Here is a 12,646-nt window from a genome sequence, read left to right as displayed (position 1 = left end):
CTATGGAGCATCAGTCCAGACTGACAAGAACCCGTCTCCTTCCTCACACCTGACCTATATGGCCAATAGGTTGGGCCGAGCAACAGAGTAGTAACTATTCCATCAGCAGGGCATGTGTGTGTGTGTAAATGCATACGCTACTTTGTTATAGTATCAATTAAATGCGGTGTGTTGCCTTATCTTCCTAAAAAAGACCCCCGTGTATTTCTTTTAGGCATAACACACTAGGGTTCCGACTACCAAGAACACTCCCTGACATTTTAGAATTAGTCAGCTATTTCATTTCAAAGTTATACAAAGAAATGCCATTGAGTTGAGAACAAGACCTCATTTCACTTGGCCCCTATAAAATCTTCATTAACACTATCAGGAATAGATTTTTTGTTCTAAAATGGAACAAAATCTATTGCCATGTTTTTTTGTTACTAGTTATACCCCCTCAGGACCTGACCAGTGCTGAACCAGAGAAATTGCCAAACCACGGGAGGTCAATATTGTCTAGCACCATTACCAACATTTAAACTTCTTACTGGGCTCCTATAAGGGGTAAATTAGAGATAAGTGGACATCTGGATAACTAAAATCATGCCAGACTATGGATGTCACTGAACCTGAGAGTGCTGGACCACAGAGGTTAAACTGTAGCAAGTTACACTTGGCTGGAAAAAGTCAAACCTTGAAAACTTGGTTTAGCAAAATGTGTGTACTTTCAGCCATAAAAGAGAAAAAAATATTAATTATGCTTATTTATTTCTGATAACATAAATGGATCTTGGTAGCCATCTATAATGTCAAGCTTTTCTTAGTACAGTTTTGTTCCATTTCTTATTTTACTTATTTATATTGATATAATGTATTGAGTTTGTCCCATATAACCTTACTTATGTCTTGGTATATAGAGTACTTAAGTGAAAGCCCTTTACATGATTCACTTGTTTCTCTAATAAAATTATTCTATTTTTTAAAACTATGTGTTAGTAGAGAGAGAATCCTTGTTCTGTGAGCTACATGAAAAGTTATTAATCAGAAAATAATCCTACCTCAAAACCCCCTCCCATATTTAACTGTAAGGAAGAAGCTCTTGTTGATAACATAATCAGTATTTTTGGAAGCAATTTAACCTGATATATATGTTTACTGTCCTACAAAAAAAATTAATCTTTTTTTGTTCTATTATTTTACACTACAAGTATCAATATATTTTCCACACAGCTCCCAACAGGTAGAAGAAGTATGTTAACACTCACTTTTTCTTTAGAAGTCTCATGCCTCATTTCTGGACACAGTTATTTGTTCATACTGTTATTAAATTATCTACAACTGAATGGTATTAAATAACCTAATGAAAAATATCCATCATCTTGTCAACAAAAAGCCAGTAGGCTTAATTGACGACTTGGACATAAGGAAGACCTCGTAAAAGGTCTATCACACACTGCAGACAAGGTAATACTTAAATATGAAACACATAAATCAGCCAGTCCAGTGGATATACATAATGAGGAATTGAAAGAATAGGCAAATGATCCTAACAACAATTTACTTTTGTAAAACAGATGTGGGAGGTATCTAAATATGAAAAGAAGTCATAGCAACATGGTACTGTGTTGAAAAATAAAAAGGAATGGCACTGATAATTATTTGCATGTATTTGTATTATTGCTGTTCAGATATGAGCAATAAAAATGATGTGACAACTGAATTTATGAAAAAAGATTAAGAGCTAAATATGTGTGGTTTTATTAAGCAAAGGGGAAGGAGACAGGAATCTATCGGTAACAAAAGCTTTGTCTACTCCTAAAAGTTTAAAGCGCAGCCACAACAGCCCTTTAAACTGAAAGTGTGGCCAGGGCACAAGCACTGGGAGAGAGATCACCCACTGCTCTAAGTAAACCAGGGACCACAAACTTCCGGCCCACAGGCCAGTCCCAGCCAAAGCAATAAGCATTCCAGCCTGGGACTCCCAGCAGGTTGGAAGGGGACTGTCCATTACCAGTCCCCAAGTCCCACCCCTTTCTGCCATGGCCCCGCCTTCTCCCCCCTTGGCACTCCATCCCGAGCACAAGGCTTTGGGGCTCACTAGGGATGGGAAGAGGTCTGGTATTGCACAGTGGAAGGGAAGTGCAATGGGCATGCACACTTGCTCTGCTTCCCCCATGCCACTTCAAGGGGGTACAATTACTACTGCCCCCTCCGCCCTTGATCCCCAAAGGGCGATGGCAGTAAGGATGTTAAGGACTAGTCAACTATCAGATAGCAAGGGGGGCGGGGCGGGAGGGGAAAGGTACTTCAAAGTGGTGTACCCCAGGCTCTATGCTTCACTGCCACTTTGAATTGCTGTGGCCAGAATTATACAAACAGAAAACACAAGGAAAAGTTTCCAGTCAGGATGTGGAACAGTTTTCAAAGAGAAGTGGTGGAACCCCTATTTCTTGGAACACTTACTATTAGCCTGGATAAAGCATTAACAATGAGCTGGCTGGCTAATCTATAATCAGTAACTCTTTTCCATATCTGGCTTCTATGGTTTTAAGTGTAATGGTTTTTGAGCATATATCTATTTCAAACTACAGCAAAAATGAGGATTAAGTGAGTAGTATTACTCATGACCTCTTACCAATCTTAAGCATTGAGGGTAGCCTACTTTATTTAAAATCACGTTTTATAAAACTCCAGAAAAAAATTTCTAACAACATTTAAAGATTTGAATTTAAACTGTTCCTTTACACAAACCAAATATTGCAGCACGATATTAGTCACCATATGCAGAAAACAGAAAGTGGAGATGACTAGTATTTTTGTGGCTGAAACTGAGCAAAAAATAAAATAGCATAAATGGCAAAGAGGACTTTAGAAGTAAATGTTTATCAGTCACCATCAGTAAACATCTTCAGAAACATTTTTACTCAATAGTGTAAACATTTGACCTAGTTTGGTAGCATCTTTTTCCATTTCTTTTAGGATGTTCAAAATGTGGATAAATCTAATAGAGCTTAGCCCCATCCTCTTCTCAAAAGCTTTGAGCAGAAATGCGATTAAGATGTTCTCTCCCCCCATACTCCATTTGTATTAGGGATGTAAAAAGTTAACTAATAGGGGCTGGAGCAGCTCCCTACCTGCCATGGGGCAGGAGGCTGCTCTAGCCCCACGGGGGCCCACCGCAGGAAGGGGCTGCTCCGGCCTGCTGACAGAGCCTCTCCCTCCCCTGGGAATGGAGCAAGCAGCCCCTGCTGGCCCCACTTCAGGGGAGGTAGCTTTGCTGCCACAGCAAAGCCTCCCCCCAGGAGCAGGGCTGGCGGCCCCACTTCCAGGGTGTCTTCGCTGCGAGCTCTGCAGTATAAAGCTTAGCCACAGCACGTGTAACTACTAAGATTTTTAGCAGTTACAGAGTTACCTTTTTTAAATGACTTTTTATATCCCTGATTTGTATACAGGCAGTCCCCGGGTTACGTACAAGATAGGGACTGTAGGTTTGTTCTCAAGTTGAATCTGTATGTAAGTCGGAACTGGCGTCCAGATTCAGCCGTTGCTGAAACTGACCGCCAGTTCTGACTTACATACAGAATCAACTTAAGAACCCCAGGCGTCCCCAAGTCAGCTGCTGCTGAAACTGATCAGCAGCTGATTCCAGGAAGCCCGGGGCAGAGCAACTCTGCCTCGGGCTTCCTGTAGTCAGCGCTGGTCATTTTCAGCAGAAGCTGACTTGGGGACGCCTGGGGCAGAGCAGCTGGGGTGCTGCTGGGTTGCTCCAGTAGTGCCGCTCCTCGGTGCTACTGGACCAACCCGGCAGCACCCCAGCTGCTCTGCCCCAGGCGTCCTGATTCAGCCGCTGCTGAAACTGACCAGCAGCGGCTGAATCAGGACCTGGGGCAGAGCAGCTGGGGTGCTGCCGGGTTGGTCCAGTAGTGCCCAGAGCGGTGCTGCAGGACCAATCGGCAGCGCCCCAGCTGCTCTGCCCCAGGGTCCAAAACAAAAACCTGGTCTGCTGGGGGGGGGGGGGGCACACTAGCTGCGCCCCCACCTCCCAGCAGACCAGGGACACGGGGAGCAGAGCCGCAGCGGCAGCGGGGTGCCGCGCCTCTGAGGCTTTGCTCTGGCAAAGTCTCAGAGGCGCGAGACACCGCCGTGGCTGCAGCTTCAGTCCCGGTGCCTGTGGTCTGCTGGGGACCGTCCCCAGCAGACCACAGGCACCCGGACTGAAGCGGCAGCAGCGGCGGGTTCCCGCGCTTCTGAGGCTGTGCTCTGGCAAAGCCTCAGAAGCGCGGGAACCCGCCTGGTGCCCCTGGTCTGCTGGAGACAGTCTCCAGCAGACCAGGGGCACCGGAGCAGCTTACGAACGGGGCTCTCTCGCCCCGGAGCTCGCAGGTAACAATCCACCACCTCGACCTCCGGGGCGAGAAAGCCCTGTTCGTAAATGCGGATCCGACGTAAGTCGGGAACTGCCTGTATATCAAATTTCAACAGAAATATTCAATAGACCCTGTAACAACAAAGAACTTTATCATCTGCCTAACACGGTCTCACTGACAAGCATTTATTAAGTAACATTTTTCTGTATGAATATTACTTTATTCAACTCATTTCTAATTGAGAAGTTTCATTTTACTTTGCTTCTTTTTGAATTACAGTAAACTTCTGATAATCTGGCACCTTTAGGACCCAGGGGGTGCTGGATTATCAAATATGTTGGACTATAGGAAGGGGGGGCTATGAGAGGTCTGGGGCTGGAGTGGGGGGGGGATGCGCCCCTCAGCGCTGTGGGACCAACCCGGCAGCACCCCAGCTGCTCTGCCCCAGACTTCCCCAAGTCAGCCGCTGCTGAAACTGACCAGCGGCTGAATCGGGGAAGCTGGGGGCAGAGCAGCTCCAATTGTCCGACTGCCCGGAGCACTTCCTGGTTCCAGATGGTGCCAGACCATCAGGAGTGCCGGACCACTGGAGTTTTACTGTAGTTGTTTCTCAGGCAGTCACAAGACAGGCAATAAGTAAATAACATTTAAAAAATATTAGTGAAACAACCAAAATGAGGGACCAGTATAAGTAGAAAAAAGTTTTAATATGAATTTGGAATTTTTGTAACTATGTACATTAACACTTCAAATGTTGAAAGTACAGACTTAATCATAAGAGATAAACTACCACTTAAACTCCTTTTTCAGATAAAGTCAATTGAAGGGCTCTTCACATATTTAATCACTTTCTTATAGCCTTACTATACTTTAAAATAGTTTTTCCTGTGGGACGACAGAGTGATGTCATCACATCTCTCTATGTCCCATGGGAACATGCCCCACCCACCCCCAGGGCGCACGTGGAAGGCTGGGGCTGCCTATGGCCTCAGTCCTCCTCTTCCTAGCAGTGGAGGGAAAGCTGGGTTTGGGATGGCATGGCTCAGCTTGGGCCTAGGCCCTGCGCACGCCGCCGCCAAGCCACTGGAGTTAGTTAGGCCGTGGTAGGGAGAAGGGGGAGGGACAAGGGGGCCCAGGCGGGAGAAATGGGCCCTAGTGTGTGAAGGGGAGGGGGAAAGGAGAAGGGGCCTAGACTGGTACGGTCACAGCCTGGCCCTTCCTGGTGGCTGGGGGCAGAGCTGGGGTTGACTTTATGGAGGCTTGGGTGGGGGGAAGTGGGAGCGTGTGGAAGCCGCATGACCTCTCTGGGACTTGGGTGAGGGATGTGGGAGCCACAGTGCCTTGGGTGGGAGGAGGGGGGCGTGCAGGACCCGTGCAGAATCCCTGAAGAGAAGGGGGGCACATGGGAACTGCATGGCCTTGCCCCTTGCCAGAGGCGGGGGAACAGAGCTACACCCCTTTCCCCCTCCCTGCCATAGGGAGAGGGCCAGGAGCTGTGCCCCACCCACCCACCAACAGAGGGAGAAAGCCTGGCCCACCTCAGTCCCGCCCAACATAACCTCCCCTCCCCCTGCAGCCGGAGGGAGCTGGGCCAGCTTCAGTTCGGTCCACCTCCAGAGGTCAGAGGGGGAAGAGCCAGACCAGCCTCTGTCTTGCCCAACCAAACAGCATCTGGAGGGAGGGAGCCAGAACAGCTTCGGCCCCTTCCTGGTGGCTGGACAGGGAAAGATGGACCAACCCGCGACCCCCGGTGTCTGGAGTGGGGAAAGCCAGGACAGGGCTGCTATACCTTGACCTGGCCCTCCCCAGTGGCCAGAGAGAGAGCTGGGGCTGCCTACCCCGAGAAGGGAGCTGGCGAGCGCAGTGAGCACTGCCCCCTAGTTATCTTTTAAACAGTGAAGCTGTGTTACACAAAGTACTCCCTGTCCCCACCCCTCTCTAGCCTCTACCACCAGGGCTAGGCATTCAAAGGGAGCTACACAAAGATGATTAAGTGCTAAAACAACCAATTAAAACAAACTTTTTTTTGTTAAGGGAGAAGGTATTGGACCAGGCTAGGAAAAAAACAGGAAAAGCTAGTAATTTCAATATATGTATTGCAATTCCTTGCTGTCCCCAGAAAATCTCATGCCTTCAATATTTTTTATACTGAGAATTAATTGATGAATCTGTTTCTATTGTTGAATGCCCATAACACATCTTTAAACAAAAATATTTTCACATCCTTGTACTTGAGTGTGTGACTTCTGTTTCAACTATATCAGTGATATCGCACTGCATTTTTAAATGTGGACCACAAACACTAAATATTCAATGAATGAAAGTTAAGAGTGTATATTTTGCAAATTGCTAAGCATAATTGTGCAATGTAGAAGTCAATTGCCTCAGAATCAGCTATTAGCCACATTAATACACTATGAAAACAGTCAAATCCTTAAAAATTGCACTCTTTGTAAGACACAGACTTGCTGGAAGAATTAGTACTTTAAAAAAATAATAAGATCATTATGAAGGAGACTCTTAGGTTGTCCTAACATTTCTATACCAATATTGCCTGAAAACACTATGCTTTATCATGTGGCTGACACTTTTTTGTTTAGAAAGTAGTCTTCAAAGGCTAATACAGCCATAATGAAAATAGTCAGAATTTAACTTTCCCACAGCTGCAATTTTTCAGAAACTGTCTTTTCTCTCCAGATACCTTTGTTCCACAGCACCTTATGTCAGGACACCTTAATACTCTATTTAGCTGCTGAAAATCTATCACTTGCAGACAGGAAATTTACATTCTGGTCTATTTGCATTGCCCCCAAACAGTGAGTTTTTTGAAATTTTGGACTTTAGTTGTTTGAATTACAGCTGGTTTGGTCTTCAGGCGATGCAGAGAAAGGAGTTTCATCAGTTCTGGGACGTTTCGATGCTGGGGGATTGTGCACAGGATCATCAGAGGGAGAAGGGATCTCTGAAAAATTGGGAAATAATGAAATCCACTTAGTTTCATTCCATGTTTATAATTTTTAATTGAAAAAAATGAAGACAGTCCTGGATACCAAAGTCCTTTATCCACTATACAGGTATCGTGCAGGAGCATCAGTGAAAGCTGGTCTATGCAACCCATCAGGATGATGTGGAGATTAATACCTCTATGCCAACTCATACTGGGATGTTGAGACTGACTGCCAGGATTCTAATTAACATCAACTGGGTTGCTGACAACTAATATGGACATCTATCCATTAGCAACTGGATTGAGAACAATAACTCAATTTACATTGTCCAAAGTATCAGGTAACAGTAGCTTCCAATCCTGTGAGTTGGAGATGCAGGATTCTGAATTTGTCATTAATCCCTCTATATTCATGTTTAAACTAAGACTTACCCATTTACCAAACTATGGATGTTTAAAAAAAACCTGATTAAAAATGTAACTGTAACCATTAAAAATCCTAACCGTTACATATGCTACAGGCTCTGCAGTATAAAGCTTTTATATAAAAAGTTTTATACTGCAGAGCCTGAAGTGCAGCAGGATCCTTGGGAGTGGAGCCGGCAGCTGGTGCACGCTGAGAGCGGGCTTATAAGCCAGCTCTCAGCTTGTATTAGCTCCTGGCTCTGCTTTCGGGGAGCCAGCTTTGCTGCAGATTCTGCGGTACAACTTTATACTGCAAAGCCCACAACGCAGGGTGACAGCCAGCTCCCCAGGAGTGAGAGCCGGAGTGTCACCATAATTGAAACCGATAAGCTTGTGCTTTTCAGTTAACTATTTAAATAGTTACACTTTTATATCCCTATACAAAACTAGACAAAGATCCATAGTGATGTGACAACAATCCATAATAATGTAATTTGGAACAGAATGGCTGGGCAGCAACGAATCTTATTATATGTTATGACCAGAAAATTGCTTACCATGTTGAATTGCTTCTGAGGAAGAATGTGTGGAGACTAGATTTGTATGTGTTGAGTTCGGAGTTTCTGTCTTCAGAGGAATCAAGTTTATTCTCCTTAAAAATAAACCAGAGATACAATTCAAGTGCCTTTGACGCCTCACTACCACAAATTATTCTTTAAAAGGTTCTGTATAATATAATTTAATTACTGATTTAATTAACTTCAGTTAACTAAAATCACATATACATTTTCCCTGGCTATCTATGATACAAGACTCTCAACAGAGTATTTTATTCTTAAAGACTGAAATATTTTAACAATGACTGGATTTACTTTCCTTGAATTAGAATGTGGATATAGAGCAACACAATGCTGGATTCTTGACTTCAAATCAAATTATATATATATGAAAGATAGAGAAATTTTTAAAATTAAAATTGGTGCTAAAACAAGGTTTCTACTCTGCCTCAAGAAAGTCTGAAGAATCTCTTATCTATACCTCTGCTGGACAGTTCTAACTTTGCCCAGTAATAGCACATGTCCTTCCAGAATCTGAGTTCAATAAAACTCAAACTTCAGAAAACCAGGAAATACAGAGTAAAGGTAAACACTTGTGTAACCTTAACTTTGCCCTGCTGGAACAACTTATAGCTACTGGTAATAATCCACATGCACTGCAGTTGCATTCATTGTGCAAGTACTGAATGGTGGAATGAGAAATGAGAGATGTCACTGGGTTTACCAATGGGTAAGGGAAAAGTGCAGATGGTATCCTTTAGTGGACTATCAGGCCTGGCCCTATACCCTTCTCACCCACCAACTAACTCTGTCCCTTCCTGTTTGGCTGTCCTCCCAGATAAGCCAAAGCACAATATTTTGTCCAGGTCCCTCTCCCCATCAACACCGTATGGGGGGGTGGAGACAATGTTTCAGATACAATCATGTGCCAGTGTACCCAGGTTTGCAACTGGACCTAGTCTCAGAATCCAAACTTTTTCCTAGGGTTGACCAGAGGATCCCTAGTTCTTCTGAGTCTCACCATAACTTTCAGAAAAGGAGCTGTATTCTGTGTACTGCGTGGGCTGTACACAGTACCTTCATGGTTCCAACCCACATAATCTCAGCAGATGCAGCACACAGCTCTATACATCAACCTGCAGCACAGCAAGCTCAAAGTAGGGATGTGAATGTGTAGCTATTGACACGATTAACTGATGAGCCTGGGCTCATTGGTCAAATCTAATGGTTACACGTAGCCCCCCTTGCTGGTCCTGTATCAGAGGCAGCAAGGGGTGGAGCAGGCGGAAACTGGTACACATGGGAAGCCAGCTTTAAAACTGCCCTCCCTCTCCCTGGCTGTTGCCTCCCGCAGAGGCAGCAGCAGTGGGGGGAGGAGGGGAGGAAGCAGACGGGAGTTGGTGTACGTGAGAAGCTGGGTTTTAAGACAGCTCTCTGCATGTACCAGCTCCTGCGACACCACCTGCCCCCCGCATCTGATACAGAGGGCCTTAAAAGCTGGTTCCCCAAGAGCACCGGCTGTCTCCTGCTCCCCTGTGTGTAAATGTGTAATAGCTGAAATTTACAGTGGTTACATATTTACAAAATTAAACATGTTTTAATATCCCTAGCTCAAAGTAGTATGAAGTGGCCCATTTAGCCCAGCACAATGATCTCACATGAATAAGTTACCCCAAGAATATGAATATCACTTGAACTGACAGCTCTGAGACGTGTGAACTGGTTTATTCATGTCAGTGGGTGTTTCCATCCTCCCTTCCCAGTGCTGCAGAGTTTCTAATGTGTGTCATCCCCAGCTCTTCAACCCAGTGTCAGCAGTGTGTTTAGTATTCTTGGTGCATGCCTGTTCAGAGTTCCCCACATTTTGGTTCGCAGAAAATGGGTAAGGAGAGGGCTCTGGCCACACCAGTAAAGCAAGCCTGCTCCAGACCATGGCTCCTATCAGGGGATCCCCAGAGATGGGAAGAGGTCCTGAGATAATGATACACACATGTGGAGCAGGGACCCTCAGATCCCAAATCACCTGACAAGGGGGACAGGGAGAATGGCTTAGAGTCCTTCGCCAGAAAGGCAATGCCCCCAGAATCTGATTCAACATGAGGGACATATGGAGAGGGTCAACCCCCCAAAACACAGGTAGGGGTTCCTCTGATTCTGCAGCACACACAGAAGACAGGAAGCAGGGCTCAGACACCCCACACCTACCCCCCCTCACATGAGGGTTAACAGAGAAAAGGGATTCCATACCCCTAAGGATCAGGGCTCCTCAGATCTTGATGCACTCAATGGGGTTCAGACACCATGGGAGGAAGGCCCCCTAGAAACCAGTTTCATAGGGGAGGATAAGGATCCTCCCAAGATCCTAGTACACATAATGATGTGGAGAATGTGGGGCTAACAGGCATCTCTGTCCGTTCTCACACTAGGCCCCTTACCATTCACTCCACGTATCCCTCATCAGCTACCCCAAATCTTTCACCTCCTCACCTTCCACTCCCATTTACCTCCCCCCTTCGTTGATGCAAACCTAAACTCTTCTCACCATTCTCCTCCATGCACTCTCCCCAGCAAGCATTTTCCACCCCAAAATAAAAAAACTCTCCAAAATGGGTTTTAGCAATATGCCACCCAATCTCTTCTAAATCTGTCCAAAGTAGGGATTCAAACTGAAATTGTGTGGGTGGGTCAAGTCCATACAACTACTGCTTTTTCCCTGGAGCTATCCAGATCGGATGAAACTTTGCAAGCTAATAACCTGTTTCCTCTGTTCATGTATGTTTGGCACAATCTATTAGTCAGACAGGTAGACTTGTGAGTTTTCGTGTGTCTAATTGAAGAAGTAAAATCTTTTACAACTTTTAAATTTCATTTTCCCCAATTGTCTGGTAGGCGCCATGTATTCTGTTGGGGTAACACTCGAACCGTTGGGATACAGAGCAATAATCCAAACCTTAGTTGCTAGAATCTGTCAATTTTAAGAATAGCTGGGGTGAGGGACTAGGAAAAGTAGCTGTATCTCAGAAACCCCTTAGCTAAATGGCCCCAAATTTGGATCACTAGCAGAATCCCACATCCCCATGAGGTACACCAAATTTCAAGCCAATCTGAGTAACTGTAGATGTTAGAACACTTTACAATCACGCTTTAAATAAAAATGTGTCTTAACTGTAATCACAGCACAGATTTGCTGTAATTAAGGTATAAAATTTAGGAACCAGAAGTCATTTTGACCTTTTACTTAAAACACAAACATAACGACAAATAGCTGTAGAATTTATTTTTAAACCTCCATACATCTAAAGTGGCACAAGAACAGTTTGTTTTGGCTTTCACATTTATCACAGGAAATGGCAATATATATCTTACCTTGGCGTCTTACTCCAACCTTGTAAAGCATTTAAAGTAATCCTCCTTGGTTGGTTTACTTTAGCACTCTGGCTGGCTGGCTGCATGGGTTTCTTCTCATCTGAGGATGAAACTGGAATATTTTTTATGCTAACAGGTGTTGAAGAAGAATCCTTGTTGGTTACTATTGCTGCTGGTGTTTTAGTCTGAAGAGTGAGATTACTCGGATCCATGGTCCTGTTCGGAGGGGTTCCATCAACTGACCTAGGCACTGGGGTGACAACCTTGTGTGACTGACTCTTCTTCATTTTCTTCTCTGCTGTAGTAGGGGTTGTGACACACAGCACAGGTTTCTCTTTCAATGGTACTCCAAGTTCATCTTCCTCAAATGTCACAAAAGAGCAGTATCCATCCGTGGAAGAAATAGCAAGAAATGATCCATCACTGGACCTGTTTGGGATTTTTTTTTTTTTAAGAGGGGGGGAAAAAAAATCTGAAAAACTGAGCTAGTCTTGACCATTCTTCCCAGAAAATATCCTAACCACACAACTTGTTCCACCACCAACTAAATGTGTAAATGTAAATAACCTGGAATGACCTAAAAGACACCTTCTAACTGAAACAATACTTCATGAAGTCCAGCCTTGACAACTGATTTAGATCCTCTAGCTTTGTTTGTATTACGGAATTACCTATTTACCAACATAAAACAGAAAATTGCATATGAAGCCCACAATAGTAAATTGATTGAGAACCTCTAGTACAGAACCTAGAGATGAAGAATAGTACAGTGTTTAGGGCCCAAGCCATGAGAGACCTAGGTCCAATTTCCAGATCAGCCCAGAGACTGTGAGAGATCTGAGGTAAGTCAGTCTTTTGGTGCCTCAGTTCCCTACTTGTAAAATTTGGATTATACCACTGCCCTATCTCACAGGGGTGTTGTGAGGAAAAATACACAATAAGAATGCAAGGTGCTCAGGCACCTACGGTAACAATACAAGTACAATTGACTGAACAATGTGTAAAGCAAGAAATAGGAGTAT

General features: G+C 44.5%; 1 protein-coding gene across 2 annotated transcripts in view; it reads right to left on the bottom strand.

The window, feature by feature from the left end:
- Positions 1-5,037: 5,037 nt before the first annotated feature.
- Positions 5,038-12,646, bottom strand: part of CHAF1B (chromatin assembly factor 1 subunit B) — a 34,182-nt gene continuing 26,573 nt past the window's right edge. For both annotated transcript variants that reach the window (XM_075911669.1, XM_075911679.1), the window contains exons 12-14: positions 11,625-12,053; positions 8,259-8,353; positions 5,038-7,311 (exon numbers count right to left, since the gene is read on the bottom strand). In XM_075911669.1, coding sequence (XP_075767784.1) covers positions 7,190-7,311; positions 8,259-8,353; positions 11,625-12,053 — 646 coding nt within the window. In that variant the 3' untranslated portion in view covers positions 5,038-7,189. The remainder of the gene's footprint in view (positions 7,312-8,258; positions 8,354-11,624; positions 12,054-12,646) is intronic.

This window comes from Pelodiscus sinensis, chromosome 1 (genome assembly GCF_049634645.1).
Source record: "Pelodiscus sinensis isolate JC-2024 chromosome 1, ASM4963464v1, whole genome shotgun sequence".
Classification (NCBI taxonomy): domain Eukaryota; kingdom Metazoa; phylum Chordata; order Testudines; family Trionychidae; genus Pelodiscus; species Pelodiscus sinensis.
Note: the sequence above shows the minus strand (reverse complement) of the source record. Positions and strands in the feature narration are given on the sequence as shown.